Source organism: Syngnathus leptorhynchus, chromosome 22 (genome assembly GCF_054491065.1).
Source record: "Syngnathus leptorhynchus isolate UIUO chromosome 22, UIUO_Slep, whole genome shotgun sequence".
In the NCBI taxonomy this organism is placed as follows: domain Eukaryota; kingdom Metazoa; phylum Chordata; class Actinopteri; order Syngnathiformes; family Syngnathidae; genus Syngnathus; species Syngnathus leptorhynchus.
In genome coordinates this window covers 1,816,687-1,830,795 of record NC_141216.1, presented here as the reverse complement: position 1 = coordinate 1,830,795, position 14,109 = coordinate 1,816,687, and the positions used below count along the sequence as shown (strand labels likewise).

Sequence of the window (14,109 nt, the reverse complement as noted above, 5' to 3'; positions counted from 1 at the left end):
CCATGTTTTTTCGGAACAATTATTTCTGAACACATCTTGACTAATACATATCGACAGGCAATATAAAATGAAGAGAATTCCTGGGAACAAATTGTATTACTGTATTTCTATTTATGTAGGTGGAGGGTGTGTCTCTAGAGTGTCACACATTCTATATTTATCCCCCCAAAAAAAGGATCCCGTTTCCTTCTTAGGCATTTGTTCGTCTCTTTGCATTCATTCATCTTGCTGTCATCGACACCTTTTTCCAAGACGCTCCGTCCATCACTTAGCCTTCAAAATGGACCAATGATGTTAGAGGTGACAGCAGCCAAAGAAGGCCAGGGTGATAACGCCTGCAATGCCAATTCATTTGGAAAACAATGTTGCGGAATAGAAAAATTTAATGATAGGAATAACAATCGTAAATTGAAATGCAATAAGTATCTAATTCTATAAAGTCCGTGTGACCGTTGCGTAAAATAAAACTTCCATTGAAATACTGTACATCGCAATAAAAATAAGACACAAAATAATAGCATTTTATGTATTAATGTGTTGACCTAGACTGAGTAGTGGTCAATCGGTGATCTAAGTTGAAGAACAATCTATTTTCTATCCCGCTGACAGCTCATTGGATTTCATTAGATGGTCCATGTGTACCTAATGAAGTGTCCAGTGACTGTTAACCACCCTGGCCTCCGCAACAGGTCGTAATACTGTACACGCGTCCTGGTATGCGCTCCATCGAGCGGCCTTCCTCATTTTACGAGCGGTATCGCGAAACAGGAGAGGGATTTTGTTTACGCTCATGCAATCCCGCAGGCTGTCTGCAACTAGATATTTCTATTCTAAATATAATGCGACACACGCATAGAATGAAATGTAATGGTTAAAAGACAGCGGCGGGGAGCCTATTGAAAATATATGCCAGAAAATCAAACAAATGTCAGTGCTGGGAAGAGTAAGTATATCAGTACTTGAGTATTTTTATCCTGTATGATGTTTTACAAAAGAGGGAAACTGTTTTGTTCATAAATGTTTTTTTAATTGGGCCAAGTTATTAAAATATGTTGTAGTGTCTTGAGGTATGAAAACAGTACTTTAATATCTGTTGGCATCATGCTAACACAAAAGGAAAACTCAATAGATAATTTAATGAATAAGGTCCCAGGTCACCTGTGATCATCGTGAGGATGAACGGTCTAGGAAAAAAATTAAAACAGAATTCTTTTTCATTTTTGCCTTCTTTTCATGTTTCAAGTTGCTTTTGATCAGTGTGGCTTTCCTGCCATCTCCCTAGCGTCTTCTATATTGCAGCCTTAAGTGTAAGGAATGGTGCGAACAACCTGGGGGGACCCCAGGGGCCCAATCTGGTTGCCTCAATATTGCAAACATTACATTCTAAACTCCGATTAGGAATGGGAATCAAAAACTGCTTGTTATTGAGAACAGTTTTCCATTCCTTTATTTCCTAGGCGTACTTTATTACTTTTAGTGCACCTGTAATGATGTTATTGCATTTTAGGTTCATCTTAAAGTGTCACCTGAAATCCTATTATTTTTTAATCCGTTTTCACCTAAATTATATTCGCCCTGTATTAATAATTAAAAAGTGTGTAAAGCTGCCATGGTACCATGCCCAGCAGCACAGTGTCACCTGCTCTATTTTTATCTGCAGAGGAATCCTGGATTCACAGACTCAGCTGCCACTTCTATTATTACTATTAGCTAATGCTGTAAAACGTACCCGGCTAACACGGACGCTGTTGCTCCTTTATCCGTTGCCTTATTGCCCGCTACTAATTATATCCTCACTGCCAATAGCTCTCGTGTCTTTCAATTCAGTGTTTCCCCGAGCCAACTTCGCCGGTCCGTTTCGTTAGTCAGTGAATCCTTCCCGGTCATGCTTGACAAGCAGTCAAACATGAATGCGAAATGTCAACACTTACAAGGAGCACCAAGCAGAAGCTAACATATGCGTTAACCGCAGCTCCCTATGGAACTCCATACTTGTTGTATTCCCCTAAATTGAGATGTGTGCTCTCCTGTTCTAGTCCAACTCAAATGTGTAATAGATTTGGGCTGAGGTTATGTAGGCCAGTGATCTCAAGTTCCTCCACAGCGCCGAGCATGCCTTCACGGACCTTGCTCGATGTAGTGGGAACATTTGGTTCCCACTAGGTTAACTCTACTCCAGTTTGCCCCGTAATCTAGTCACCAGCGCGCCAGAAAGTGGAAGCACGTTACCAGCTGCTTTCTCTACCTCTTAGTATGTCCCCTCAGCATCTGATAGTGTCTTTGTCCCTTCTGATTTGCTTGTGCAACTCAGCAGAGATGCTCTTGGGTTGCGTAACCGTCCCCCCCCCCCCCTCCCAACCCGCACTACTTAATACTTACACGGATAGTGTTCACAAATGATGGAAAGGCTGGGAGGGTTTGGCGTTTGGGGTTAAGATGGCACACGGTAATCCCTCAGAGCTGGCAAGATGTTCCGGCATGTTGCGGCCCCACGGCTGTCCCAGCTTGCACCGTGTGGCGGCTCGAAGATGGGAGGGGGTCGGCTTCGAGCCAGAAGGGGTGTAGGGAAACACTATCCTTCTGGGATATTGAGTTAAATGTCACTGCGCCGCCCTGAGGGAGACACTGACAGGCCGATCCCAATCGCAGCCCCCCCCCAAAATCTCAGAGGTCAGAACGCTTGTACAACAGCTGAAGACCAACCGGCAAAGTTCTGGGCCCAACACGTTGTTAGCGAAATGCATCGGAAACATTCAAATCTGGCACATTAGTTTATGAGTAAAGGATATGTCTATTCTATCTGTGCATAATTCTATTAAAGTTGGCATTGTACCGGTAGAAAAAAATCGATTTTGTGAAAATGATCAATAGAAAACGTATACACTCCCATAAAGTCCAGTCGTTTCTATGAATGCTTAATTGTGTCATGTAGTGTAAGCGGGCGTTTATTGATGCGCCAACAAATGACAGGCGGCGTTTTTTTAAACAGTTAAAGCGTGTATAACGTCAATAGCGCACATAGCTTGAATAACATATTCAAAATAAGCCCGGTGTAGAATTCAAGGCTGCGCAAAGAGGCTTTATCAGTCCTGAAAGGCGACATCACTCCTTCACGCAATCATTTACCACTCACTGAGGTATAAAATACAATCGTAAAAAAAAAACAAAACCTAAAATTCTTCATCTACAACTCGTGCATTTTAACTTGGCCAATCAGTGTGTTATATTATTTGTGAATATATTGTCCGTCCTATCAAATACATGCCTGACTTGTATGTCCTATTTGATTTCAAAACTTCCGATTCTTGATTTGTTCCTACATAATTGCAGCTTGATGGATTGCAGGATCCAATGATGGTGGACAAGAAAAGGGGGAGCTGGAGCAGTGTGACTGATGTGTTATCTTATTGACTTCTAGTGCCAGCTTGAAGACGCCCCCTCCCCACGCCCGCCTGTTTATGGCACTTTAGTGCTGTTTAAACAAATAGTAAATCAACTTTTCATCGGCTTTTCCCTCCACCAGTGTGATCCCCCACACAGGACACTTAAGTGCTTTACACCTGCCCTGCAGTCTCCATCCATCTACCCAGCTAGCTACCAATTTATCTAGAATAAAACCGATAATTTTATTCTTGGCACAGTAAAGGCCCATTTTCTATCCAACTCATAATCTCATTGAGTTTTGCAGGTGTGCCTAATGCAGTGACCGATTCACTGCAGTGACTCTGCCCTCAAGAGGCCATTGTGAGTCGGAGTCTGAGAGCAGCTGAGACAAAAAAAAAAAGTGGAATATAATTTGATCCCCTTCATCTATCCATCAGTGCGTCTTCTTGACGGTGCGATTATGGCGTTGCCAGCTTTGCCCTCCACATTCCTGCTCCCATTCCACCTCTGCCTGCTCACTTTCTTCACTTATGTTCATATATAGCCACAGGATATTTGCACTTGACTGAATGATTCACTTTCTAATATTCTTCCATTAGGTGGCAGAAGGTACAGTTTACCTGTGTGTCCACCTCTTGCCGTTCATACTACTGAGCCCAACTTAATAGGCCCATGAAATGTATTGGCCCATTTCAAACTGTTAAGACCACCAGCCCTTAGGATTTTTTAGAATTTGGACAACCTTTCCCCAAAGTTCCTTAGCAAAGACCAGGATTCAAAGGAGTCATTGAACAGTACTAAAAAGTTCACCTGCAAAGGTTAAAGTGCATTTTAGGTTGATCCTGAAATATGGAATGACAAATATGCACCTTAAGAAACATCCCTAGGTTTTGTTCTTAACACGTCACCAACCTCCCGCAACTTCCTCAGCACAAACCAGTTGAGCTGTCATTCAATGAACGCCCCAACCCAACCCACCCCGCCCGTCTGCATGATCCCCTCCGTCGCTCTCTCACCTTCTCTCTTCGTCTTATTCCACTGACCATGCATGTTCCAAAAACAGATCCCATTTTCATCTGCGGTGACACCCCCCCTCCGACCCACCGCTGCCGCTTCACCTCCTTTCCCCAAATCCAAGCCTCCTTGTACCCCCTGTTCCTGTCTCACCTCCTCATCGCTCCACCTTACGCCACACCCCCACCCATCGCCAGCCCTCCCAGTCGCCATGTGCGCCCCCTATGTTGGTATGCGAAGGCGTGCGCCGGCAGGGGGTGTCCACCAATCCCGGGACCCCTTAGGTGGTATAAAACCCTGAGCAAGTATGCATTTATTCGCTCTTTCTGTCAGACCAGCACTCTTGAATCGGAGGGTGCCACTTAAGAGCGAGGGTGGTGGCTCAAGGGTGCATACACTTGTAGACGAGTAGAACCAACAAGAGAGCGCGGAGCGGAACCGTCGTACGGCCCGTCCCTTTACCTAGCCCAACAGGATGGAGAACGCACACACCAAGAGCCCGGCAGAATGCCTGGCTTACTTTGGCGTGAACGAGAACTCGGGTCTGACCCCCGACCAGTTCAAGAAGAATCTGGACAAGTACGGCTACAACGGTAAGATTGCATAGACTTTGCAAAAGTTTTTTTTTTGGGGGGGTCTCAGCTTGCACGGGGACGGCTTTTTTAGCGAGGCCTTGCGACAGCTGCTTGACACGCAGCGAGACATTGAGAAGCAGAGATCTTTGAGGGCTTTGAGAGGCTATTTAAAGACAGCCAAAGAAGATGGCTGGAGAGCGAGAGAGACAGGTGAAGCTTCCTGGCTGATATATGGGCCGGGGAGCTCGGATAATTTTAGGCAGGTTTCAAAGGGGGCTTAGGGTTAAATGATATGAAACACGATTGACCATCAATGACTTAATTACTGTGCACTGCTTGCATTATTCCTAGGCGTCAACAAACCTTTGTATGCATTGGCTAAATGACTTTGATTCACTGACATTTGTTCTCCTCTTCTCCTCCAGAGCTGCCCGCTGAGGAGGGTAAGTGTTTAAAGCCCACCACACTCATCTTTGTCAATGATTAAGGGCTGGCCAGGTTGAATCGAGGCGACTGGACCTGAAGCCTTCAACCCCAAAGGCTTATTGAGGGCTGATTTGAAATGTGGAGTCTTGATCCAGTTTTGAATTTGAAGTGTGAAATCTCTGGGTATTCGAATCTAGAACCGCAACTTTCACTCCTCAAATCCAGATCTAAAGAAGTCTTCTGCTATCTTCAGTTTTCGATTTGAGGTGTAAAACCGAAAAGTGAAGAAATCTCTTGGGTCAATAGGCTTCCTTAGTTCTAGAACCAAAGACTCTCCACACTTAAGATTTCGAACTGAAGAAGATTTCAGGGATTTTGAATTACAGGTGAAACAAATTTACAAGAGTGCAGTTGCCTTGATTCATGCTTTGCAGATTTGTCTTTATTCTAATTCTGGTAGTTCTGTTTTGCTGGTCGACTTTTACTTTGAAATTCAGGGTGGCTCTGTCCTTTGTTTGCACATCACAGGCAAGAGCATCTGGGAGCTAATCGTCGAGCAGTTTGAGGACTTGCTGGTCAGAATCCTGCTCCTGGCCGCCTGCATCTCTTTTGTAAGTAAACACCGGGCGCTCTGCCCAACCACGTCTGTCATTTTAAATGCAGACTCTAAATTTCCTGTGGTCCGAGGGACAACGAGTCCTGTCAAGACTCCTTGAACCGCCCATCCCAAATCCTGCCCTCTTCGGTTCGGTTCCAAGAACCCCCGGTGTATTTCGGAAGACGACAACTTGAGACAAATTGCGTGTTGTAGGAGGAGGTGTATTAATTCCGGTGCCAGCTTTCACCGCCAGCTGTCATGATGGCCTTAGAAGGCGAATATTGAGGGGCGAGAGGGAGGGTTGGGGGGTCATGAAAGTGAAGGGGGGGGGGCGCGAGTGAGAGGACGAGGGTAGTTGGTGGGGGGGTAGTGTGTGTGTGTGTGTGCGTGCGGGGGGGGGGGTTATTTTAAGGGCAGGCCGAAGCTGAGGAGAGAAACTGAATCCTTCGGGAAAGGTCAGGACTCAAGGAAGGAACGATGGGCTCACAGTCGCAAGGACGTCCAGATCCAATTAATAACAATGATGTCACCTAATTACGTCTCGACCTGCCATGTCGTGATCATTTCCTCTCTGTGAATTTTAATTTTAATTTCTAACCATAAACCATCAATTAGATTTTTCTTACCATCAAATTTATAACATTGAAATGTTTTACCAAACAGTTTCTAAGGCACAGATTTTTATGATATACTTTTTTCAACATCATAAAGTCAAAACTTTCTGAAATCCCGAGTGCATTATAAATGCAACACATTATTATTTTTACACATTTTGAATGTACAGCTGGAGATGGACACCCAATACTTTGAATAAAATAGCTCAGAGCTTTTTATTGCTCTTAATTAAGACCCACTTTTGACCCCCGACCCTCAGTTTGAGAACTGTTGCTCAATTATGATTGATTCTCTTTTCGTCCTTCAAGGTTCTGGCTTGGTTCGAGGAAGGTGAGGAGACTGTCACCGCCTTCGTAGAGCCCTTTGTCATCCTCCTCATCCTCATCGCTAACGCCGTGGTTGGAGTGTGGCAGGTCAGTGCGGCGGAGGGGAGGAGTTAGGGGTGCCTGGCACATCGGGCAATAACACGCCTATCGAGTTACGGTGATGTCAGAAGGCGCACGGGGTCCAGTTACCTCCGCTTCATGCCCGATGCGATCGCTTTTACAGCGGTGAGGCTCAAAATAGCTTTTGGCTGATTTAGGCGCTGGTGTTGCACCATCTAGTACAACGTACATAAACAATGTCACATGGCACTTCATATGCCACAAACAGGCAGGCAAACAAAATAAGAGCCCGGCAGTTTTCATCTTGAAGAATTTGTACTTGATTACAGATGCACTCAAGTAGCACTGTCCAATGTCAATAAATATTGTAACTTCTTCAACCTACTTCACACTCCATTAGGTACACCCGCATGCTTTAGTTTTTTAAAAAATGGTTAGTATGATGAAACATGTATGTATACAATGTATGATCTAATTTAAAATATTGTTAAATTAGTAGTCTACAAAATGATTGTTGTCCTAGGCTTTTCAAATTTGTAATAAAACCCCCCCCAAAACATTACCTCGTACATATTATTCCTTAAGACGTAAAACAAAATATTTACTTGAAATCCTGAGGAGAAATAAATGTTTGTTGTTGAACGCTACACCTGATTTACATCCGAATGCCGGTGAGTCGAGAATTCCCTGAAATCGAAAAGTCAGCAATAAAACACGGGTTGGCCTCTTTGGAAAGGCGCTGCGTAGCAAATGTGTTAAGCCCGCCGTGCGCGTGACAGATGTTGTCCGAGCAGGTATTGGCTGATTCCAATTGTCGAGCTATTCAAACGCCTCCGCAGGCACGCCGTTAAGTGTTTGGCAGCGCCGTCAGGCATTTGTCAGCGGAGGAACGTCACCACGCCCATGCCAAGGCTTTTTTCTGAATGAGAACATTTATCATTCTTCATTGTCAGCCGCAGAACAATATAAGCACGAGCAGCTTTGTTTATATCCGACTGCCTTGTGTGCGCCCCGCAGGAGCGTAATGCCGAGGATGCCATCGAGGCTCTCAAGGAGTACGAGCCCGAGATGGGCAAAGTCTACCGTTCTGACAGAAAGAGCGTACAGAGGATCAAGGCCAGAGAAATTGTCCCTGGAGACATTGTGGAGGTGTCTGGTAAGATGTTATCGTGTTCTTTTTGAGACTTTTTGTCATCTAAATATTAGAAACAGTAAAGTCCAACCACAATAAGTAAGCATTTTGCTCTCTCTGTCCGTCTCAGTCAAAGCTAAGCATTTTACATTGAGTTAATTCCTGAATTTTGTATCAGATTGTGCAAGTGCACCTAATGAAGTGTCCATCAAAAGACGCACGTTGAAAGCAGATGGCCAAGCGTCATGTCTTTTTAAGGCAATGCCAAGCAAGGGACGGCGGAACTGCCGCTGGCCTGTGAAAACATGCTGAGTGGAGCAAAACAAAATCACAAAGTATAAATATCCTGGCTAGCGCCTGCCGCCGCACCTCTTCTCCCCTCCCTTATCCATGTACACCTGTTACCCCTCTGGCTGACAAGACCCCCCCCAACTGCGCTTCATTCTCTCTAGGCATCGGTTTACCCTCCGCACCCTTATGAAATCCATGGATCAAGTATAGAAGTGCTGCAAGGGTCTTCCTCACAGTCACTTGAATATTATGGGGTGCGAAAATAATTAATGTTCCAGCGGAAGGTCATCATATTTATGCAGTCGGTGTGCCGAGGCACATTAGGTACACTTGCATAATCCAATTCAATAATAAACATATTGGCCACCTATAAGAGCAGGATAAATCCATATGCTTAAATTTGTTTATCTTAGTTAATCAGAAAATCACACACATTCTATTAAGAACAACCAAATATCATCTTAGCGGCAATTGATTGAAGTAGATGTTAACCTTTTTTTTTTTTTTGTGATTACTAGTTGGTGACAAAGTCCCCGCTGACATCAGGCTTGTTTCCATTAAGTCCACCACCCTGCGTGTTGACCAGTCCATCCTCACTGGTAAGCTGACAGCACATCTCCGAACTGGAATTTGAAATCCACGTCAAACTGCAATTTGACAAGTGTTTCTTTAACCAAAAATTAATTTGTAAGTTTCATGACAGTTGTTTGTTTCCTCCGTCAGGTGAGTCGGTCAGTGTGATCAAGCACACCGAGTCGGTTCCTGACCTCAGAGCCGTCAACCAGGACAAGAAGAACATGCTTTTCTCTGTAAGCTTCCCCGCACCGTCGTCATTTTCTTCCGCCCCTTCTGCATAATCTCCAGCTTCACCTCTTCCACCTCTCCACTGTAGGGCACCAACATCGCCGCCGGCAAGGCCATCGGTGTGGCCATTGCCACCGGAGTCTCCACCGAGATCGGCAAGATCCGCGACCAGATGGTCGCCACCGAGCAGGAGAAGACCCCTCTGCAGGCCAAGTTGGATGAGTTCGGCGAGCAGCTGTCCAAGGTCATCTCTCTGATCTGCGTCGCCGTCTGGGCCATCAACATCGGCCACTTCAACGACCCCGTCCACGGAGGCTCGTGGATCCGCGGAGCCGTCTACTACTTCAAGATCGCCGTCGCCTTGGCTGTGGCCGCCATCCCCGAGGGTGAGACTAACGTGCACAAAAGGCTGTCGTCCGGTTTGCCGCGCTGGCGAGTTTCACTTACCGGGTCCTTCTTTGTGTCTCAGGTCTTCCCGCCGTCATCACCACCTGCCTGGCTCTCGGAACTCGCCGTATGGCCAAGAAGAACGCCATCGTCAGAAGCCTGCCCTCTGTGGAGACCCTCGGCTGCACCTCTGTCATCTGCTCCGACAAGACCGGCACCCTCACCACCAACCAGATGTGTGTGACCAAGGTGAGTTCCCTCGAAAAATCATCGAGGCTCCAGCAAGTTGTTGAGCACACTACGTGACGCCTGACGACTTCCTGCGTCGTAGATGTTTATCGTCAAGAACGTCGAGGGCAGCCACGTTGACCTCGATGCCTTCGATATCTCTGGATCCAAGTACACCCCTGAGGGCGAGGTGTAAGTTTTCAATTCTTATCTTAGGTTGTACAATAATTACTGGCTGGCACTTCAAAAACATTTCTGATTCTCTGTGCAGTTCCCAGGCTGGTGCAAAGACCAACTGCAGCGGCTACGACGGTCTTGTGGAACTCGCCACCATCTGCGCCCTTTGCAACGACTCCTCTCTGGACTACAATGAGGTAACGCCTGCCTTTTCAGAACATTGACTTCCAAAGTTTTTGCTCTGTGACGTGGACTAGTCGGGACCCATCGCTGCCTTTTGCCTTCTCAGTCCAAAAAGATCTATGAGAAGGTTGGTGAGGCCACTGAGACCGCTCTCTGTTGCCTGGTTGAGAAGATGAACGTGTTCAACTCCAACGTGAGGAACCTGTCCAAAATTGAGAGGGCCAACGCTTGCTGCTCTGTAAGATTCCTCTCCCCCCACCTACCCATTCTCCTCAAATTGCATTAAATTTCACACAATTCTAATGTTTCTTGGTCTACAGGTCATCAAGCAGCTCATGAAGAAGAACTTTACTCTGGAGTTCTCCCGTGACAGGAAGTCCATGTCCGTGTACTGCACTCCCACCAAGGGTGACGGCGGTGCCAAGATGTTTGTGAAGGTTGGCGCCTTTCTCTTGAGCCAAATATTTCAACTTTCCTAGGACCGGTGTCAAAAAGACTTTCCTCCACAGGGCGCCCCTGAAGGTGTGATTGAGAGGTGCATGTATGTGCGCGTTGGCACCACCCGCGTCCCCCTGACCAACGCCATCAGGGAGAAGATCATGACCGTGATCAGGGACTGGGGTACCGGCCGTGACACCCTTCGTTGCCTGGCCCTGGCCACCTGCGACAACCCTCTGAAGCCCGAGGAGATGAACTTGGAGGATTCCACCAAGTTTGCCGATTACGAGGTGAGAGCTCGATGACCTCGCTTGGCAAATTAACAGTATCTAAGAGTTAACGAGATCTGGACTCCCGCCCCTTCCCTTTGGGTCCCTTTCTTCGCAGACTGACCTGACCTTTGTTGGCTGCGTGGGAATGCTGGATCCCCCTCGTAAGGAGGTGTCTATCTCCATCGAGCTCTGCAGAGCTGCCGGAATCCGTGTCATTATGATCACCGGTTCGTATCTAGTCGAATCGTCTGTAAATCAAACATGGGTGACCGTCGACTAACTTAATTGGTGTCAATCTTCAGGTGACAACAAGGGAACCGCCATCGCCATCTGCCGTCGTATTGGCATCTTCAAAGAAGACGAGGATGTGGAAGGCAAGGCCTACACCGGACGAGAGTTTGACGACCTGCCCAGCCACGACCAGCCCGAGGCCGTCCGTAGAGCTTCCTGCTTTGCCCGCGTGGAGCCGTCCCACAAGTCCAAGATTGTTGAGTTCCTGCAGGGTTATGATGACATTACTGCCATGGTAAGACAAGATGACGATGAACCTCAACGAGACGGCAAACACTGACTTGCGCTCTGGCCGTAGACCGGAGATGGAGTGAACGATGCCCCCGCCTTGAAGAAGGCCGAGATTGGCATCGCCATGGGCTCTGGCACTGCCGTTGCCAAGTCTGCCTCTGAGATGGTCCTGGCTGACGACAACTTCTCTTCCATTGTGTCTGCTGTTGAGGAGGGCAGAGCTATCTACAACAACATGAAGCAGTTCATTCGCTACCTGATCTCCTCCAACGTGGGTGAGGTCGTCTGGTAAGGCATAAAGCGACTGAGCACTTGGTTTTCGCTTCCCATCTCCAGCCCTGCCTTTGCTTGATGGATCCGTGTTTGTCTGGCCACAGTATCTTCCTGACTGCCGCTCTGGGTCTGCCGGAGGCTCTGATCCCCGTGCAGCTTCTGTGGGTCAACCTGGTGACTGACGGTCTGCCCGCCACCGCTCTGGGCTTCAACCCCCCCGATCTGGACATCATGGGCAAGCCCCCACGTTCCCCCAAGGAGCCCCTGATCTCCGGCTGGCTGTTCTTCAGATACATGGCCATCGGTGGTGCGTGGCCGGCTCGTCATTGTCTTTGGTTGAAATGTTTTGTCTTTCTTTACCCACACTTCGGGCCCTTCCTGCAGGATACGTCGGCGCCGCTACCGTCGGTGGCGCTGCCTGGTGGTTCCTGTACGATTCCACCGGTCCCGGAGTGACCTACCACCAGCTGGTAGGTGTTTTTTCCTCTCGATGACGTCACAAGCGTCGGTGTTCAGACGTGCATTGAATCCCAAATTCTCCTCTCCACAGTCCCACTTCATGCAGTGCCACGACGAGAACGAGGACTTCACCGGCGTGGAGTGTGAAATCTTTGAGGCCTCTCCTCCCATGACCATGGCTCTGTCCGTCCTGGTCACTATTGAGATGTGCAATGCTCTCAACAGGTACTTCTACAAATAGATGAGGAGCGTGAGCAGCGACTAAGCAGCTCTGCAGATGTAGACTCATTCTTTTTTTTTTTTTTTTTTTTTTTTTTCCCCCCTAGCTTGTCTGAGAACCAGTCCCTGATCCGCATGCCCCCGTGGAGCAACTTCTGGCTTCTCGCCGCCATGACTCTCTCCATGTCCCTGCACTTCATGATCATCTATGTTGACCCTCTTCCCGTAAGTTGATTGACGCAGAACATCAAGTGACACAGATTTTTCTCTCGTTGTACTGCTTTTAACACTTAACCTGATTCTAATTCTCCAGCCAAAATAAGAATGCCAATCCCGCAACTAAAAACAAACATCCCTTTCCTGCCTTTGTCATCTGGAAATAATGAATTCAATATTTACATTTTTTTTTTTCATATGGGAATGTATTCCAACAAATCAAAGTTTCACCCCCTCCTGTCGTGGCAACTCGAATACTTGGGTTTTCTCTGAGGCGTAGTCACCATTGTTGCTTCTCATGCGACACCGCTCACTCTTGAACCCTTCACAACCCCTCAGATGATCTTCAAGTTGACCCATCTGAATGTAGACCAGTGGCTTATGGTCGTCAAACTTTCCTTCCCCGTCATCTTGATTGACGAGGTGTTGAAGTTTGCCGCCCGTAACTACGTCGAGTGTAAGTATTTCTGCATTCCTCCTCTTTCTTTTTTAATAGAACATCTACTCCATTTTTTTTTTAACATCATTAACAAAATGTAAACCCATCCAGGTTCAGTCATACCTATCATACCATTGACTCGCCTTTCATTATCACATTAACGCCTTCTGTTGATTTCCAGGCTAATTCAGTCCATCCCCACCATTAGCCTGTAACTAAAGTAAGATACTGTAAATATGCCAAAAACTGCTAGTCTTTGTCTTTTTAATGCACGCGAGTGTTTTTTAATGCATGTCGGTGTCCCTCGTCCTCATACACATCCATCTGGTATGTGTGTAGTTTGCCTACTGTACCATTTTATGTATTTTGGAGCCATGTTTGTGCGCATTACTGATGTCACATGACATCAGTGGTTCCCGTGGTGAGTTGAGCTCGATTTTAGTCCTTCGCATCTGTTTTAGAGCTTGTTAATGTCCGCATTAGGAGCACAGTAGTATTGCTGGCTCTGTAGTGTGTTTATTCAAGATAGTAGACAATTAGTTTTAGAAAAAGCTTTTACGTGTGTCATTTATGGACATATTTCTAGTCTTAAGTCGCTTGCTTTTATTAGAGTTGATTTGGGGGAAATTCACATTGACCCCAAATCGTCCTTGTCTCTGTAGTTTTATGTTGTATCTCATCTTCGTTCCCTTTTTAACTGATTTCTTTTCTCTTGGCAGGTACAGAAGCTAAATAGAGTTGTAGAGGGAGATCTTACAAGGGTTGGATAGTAATAGTTGGAGACTAGAAAGAGAGAGAGAGAGAATGAAAGGAGCATCAAAACCGCAAGGCCCAACTGAACCAACCAACAGAGGAGAGAAGATAAAATACAGGGAAACGTGTAAAAAAAAAATCAACAAAATGTGTTAAAAATGTGTATAAAAATAGCCTCTATATAAGGAAGGAGATTGAAATTTAAAAAAAGGGAGATGTCCCTGCAAATTCAGTATCAAAGTATTTAAGATTTTATTCTAGGCAATGATGTATTAAAAGTGACTTTTTTGTTAAACTTGGATATTCTCAGCTGTTGTG

At 46.3% G+C, this 14,109-nt stretch overlaps 1 protein-coding gene across 1 annotated transcript; it reads left to right on the top strand.

Annotated features, from left to right (window-relative positions):
* The first annotated feature begins 11 nt into the window (after positions 1 to 11).
* On the top strand, positions 12 to 14,090 carry atp2a1l (ATPase sarcoplasmic/endoplasmic reticulum Ca2+ transporting 1, like). The gene is made up of 23 exons (XM_085904280.1): positions 12 to 4,991; positions 5,399 to 5,416; positions 5,928 to 6,010; positions 6,921 to 7,025; positions 8,016 to 8,154; positions 8,940 to 9,020; positions 9,145 to 9,230; positions 9,314 to 9,611; positions 9,695 to 9,861; positions 9,944 to 10,032; positions 10,112 to 10,214; positions 10,307 to 10,438; positions 10,521 to 10,637; positions 10,710 to 10,928; positions 11,026 to 11,137; positions 11,213 to 11,436; positions 11,500 to 11,720; positions 11,810 to 12,012; positions 12,090 to 12,175; positions 12,256 to 12,389; positions 12,491 to 12,608; positions 12,939 to 13,056; positions 13,758 to 14,090. Exons 1-23 carry the CDS (start codon positions 4,874 to 4,876, stop codon positions 13,772 to 13,774), a joined length of 2,988 nt encoding a protein of 995 aa, XP_085760406.1. The 5' UTR covers positions 12 to 4,873; the 3' UTR covers positions 13,775 to 14,090.
* The last annotated feature ends 19 nt before the right edge of the window (positions 14,091 to 14,109 follow it).